The 3,315-nt window shown below is 29.7% G+C and overlaps 1 protein-coding gene across 1 annotated transcript in view; it reads right to left on the reverse strand.

Moving 5' to 3' along the window:
• Window positions 1-1,843: 1,843 nt before the first annotated feature.
• LOC111463215 (phosphoglucomutase, cytoplasmic-like) overlaps window positions 1,844-3,315 on the reverse strand; it is a 14,365-nt gene continuing 12,893 nt past the window's right edge. The window contains exon 19 of the mRNA XM_023107087.1: window positions 1,844-1,861. Within this exon, the coding sequence (XP_022962855.1) occupies window positions 1,858-1,861 (4 nt within the window). The 3' untranslated portion in view covers window positions 1,844-1,857. The remainder of the gene's footprint in view (window positions 1,862-3,315) is intronic.

Genomic DNA, 3,315 nt, shown 5'->3' on the forward strand with positions numbered 1-3,315 from the left:
TTTTTTTTTTTTTTTTTTTTTTTTTTTTTTTTTTTTTTTTTCTTTTTCTTTTTCTTCTTCTTCTTCTTCTAAATTAATATTTATATCATTTTTGTATTTTATTCAAACTAAAGTTAAATTTTGTTATTTTCATCTAATAATCCTGTAATATATGAACTACCATCAACCAAGCACAATTTATATGGTACTTAATGTGTGTTGAGTGGAAATAATATATTCTCTAATATCTAGTGTGTTGAATTTATGTAGGTCGAAGCACACGTGATCCAAGTGGAATAGGATGAAATGGTTCCTTATTCAAAAATTCTATTGCGAATGTTTTTGTTTTGTCTAATGCATGTGGAGGAAGACTCACTATTATTTAGAGGTTAGTTGTCCAAAACATTATAGTTTAGTTGGCGAAGCCTTAACCATTTCAGTACAACATCGTCATACACGCATGAAAATATCATCCACATACATAGTTGAATTTTTTTGTATCATTATGTCATCCCAAGTTTTGGGATGTCATTGACTATCATAGTTTGCTCAAACGTGTTTATTGAGAATTGAACCATGTGCTGATTATATCATCAACGCATCTTGAACATCCATACATCCGGGTTCTATCGAGGCATGAACCCTTCCGTGTCTATGATAAGTCATGTACGAATTTCGTATTTGATAGCAAATACATATACCAACTTCTAATACATGAGTGGGGGCGCAATGTTGGCGTACTCATATCATCCAACACTATTCTTGAAAAAACTATTTTAAAGGAAAACACCCAAAACACTCGTCTTGCAATGTTCGCCCACACTGTGACATACATAAGTGTTACATGATACGTCACTTGGGCCACACGGCCTAAGAGTGGTGGAGAGTTGACGCATGCTTCTCCTATAGTATATTCTAAGGCATATTTGGTATAGCAGTAGTAGACATGATCTTGACATACAGTCTCGCTGAGCATTCGTCGAGTGTCTAATCTACACAAAATTTGACAAGTATTCATATTTCATATAAGCGGACTTAAATCTATAACTGCATGCTTAAACGTCTACTAAAATCCCAACTTTCAAGTTTAAGGCTCGGGGCCTTACCCGACCCTTATCAAGCCTATCTTTTACACTCTTGTCTACTTGTTGCCTCTATCTTCTTTATGCCTTGTCTAGGCTTCAATGCACACTTTATATAGTGTGTTAAATGATACACCGTCCTTTTCATTGCATCATGACATTTGTCTTGTCTCAGCCCTCATGTAACCGGTTGGGCGTCACTTCCATGTGTGCTTGTCTTGTCACACATGGGGTAGCAACTTACTACTTTCCTAGTATAGCTGTGACATTATTCCTACTTAAACTAGTCATCATTCTTACTTGACTTTCTCAAGAGCACAATCACACCGTGACACCAAGTTAAATAGGTCATCTCAAGTTAACATAGACTAGTCTCCACCTAGCTCAAGGTTGTATGTGACATGTGGACAACATTTCTCTAGTTATAACACCCAAATAATTTATAATTAATTAATTATTTGTCTTAGTTTCTCTAGTAACTATATGAATTTTTCTTATTATTATTTGTCTTAAATGATGTCACAAGTCATAGTCATTCAATTCATTGAGACCTCTTTTATTAAACTTTATCTTAGTTTCTAATTTTTTTTTATACTATTTTAATCCCTTGCAATTAAAGGTATTTAAGATTAATCATGATTGTTAACCCTTTAATAAAGAAGTACCATGATTAATTTTCTCATTATCCGACATCTATAATTTCAAATGTTCACAATTTTCTTACAATTAATATTCTACTCAACTTTAAAACCTTTTTCTTTTCTCTCTTTTTCTTTTTTCCTACTATTTAATTCACTTAATTAATTTTCTTTTCGGTTCAAAATCACTTCATTGCATATACTTTTATTTAGTATTAGCTACTATATAACATTGTATTTTAAATTTTATAATAATTTAATTCATGTTTTTAAAACCTCCATTAATTTGATGTTGACTTTTAAGATTTAACAGTTTAAACTTTATACCTTATAAGTATATTAGTTCATAATTAGTTCATTATCTACTTATGTAAAAAATTTCATTCAATCTTAACAATAATTTTTACTTACAAACTCTATAATTTAATAAAAACTAAAATATTATAAAATTGAAAATTTTTATTTCTAACTTTTCTTTTAAAAGAATTAAACAAAAAAAAAATTATAAGTGAAAACTAGAATACTCCTAATGAATTTATTATTAATTTTTTAAAAATGGAAATTTCAAATCTTTATATCTAAAAATAATTCTTTTGATTGTCGTGAGAAAAGAAATCAAATTCTTTTAAATTCTATTTATTATTTCCCTAAAAGACAATAAATAAATAAAACTCTAAAATGCATGGAAATTTTATTTTTTAATAAAACATTTAAAATGATTGTATGTTTATTTATTAAGGAAATTGATTATTGGTGTATTATATAATTAAAGAAATTACATCAAACTAACAACTTCTTGGATTTAGCTCTCGAGTTGACTATTAAAAAAGAGGTGAGGGGATGGTTCTCTTTCAATGATATGCATCTCGAACCTGACCTCCAACCGACATGAAAATTGGCTCAGCATTCAGAGTGCCCCTCCTTACTCGCAATTGGGTCTCACAATTTCATTGCCATGTGTATATACACGTATTTAGAAGAGAGGATAAGAAAGTAAGGTGTGAAAACCAAAGTTTGCATGTGAATTTGAAAGGAACGTAGAAGAAGGCTTCCCCATTGTTTCCAGACATTTTGAAAATGACTTAAAAATAAATAAAATAAAATAACAAAATAATTTTAAAAAAAGAGGCTAAATTCCAAGCCTTACACTTCACAGTAGGTCCCTTTGGAGGTTTCACGGGCCGCTCAAGTACAATACACACCCCATTCACCATAAATAAACAAACCACAATAACAAAAAAATAAAAGCCTAATTTAATCTTTTTAATTAAAAAATAAAACTCCAATTATTTTCTTTCATGTTTAAATTTAAATCTTTTTTAAGGTCGGACTCGTGTACCTACTATTGTAGCTTAGTTGTCGTCGAGCATTTTTAATCCTTGTCTATCTTCAACGCTACATTTTAAATTATCGTGCTTTAAATTTGGTATCGAAGTTGAAAATTGGTAGGTTGAATAAAATATATAAGAGAATCAAAATTAAAATTGAATTTAATAAGAGGGTTTAAATTAATTTTGTTGAAGAGCTATCCTCCAAAGATGTGGCGAAACCTAGATGGTTTTTGTAAATGAGTGGCTGGAATTTCTTCACTTTTTTTTTTTTTTTTTTTTTTTTTT

Source organism: Cucurbita moschata, unplaced genomic scaffold (genome assembly GCF_002738365.1).
Source record: "Cucurbita moschata cultivar Rifu unplaced genomic scaffold, Cmos_1.0 Cmo_Scf00002, whole genome shotgun sequence".
NCBI lineage: Eukaryota > Viridiplantae > Streptophyta > Magnoliopsida > Cucurbitales > Cucurbitaceae > Cucurbita > Cucurbita moschata.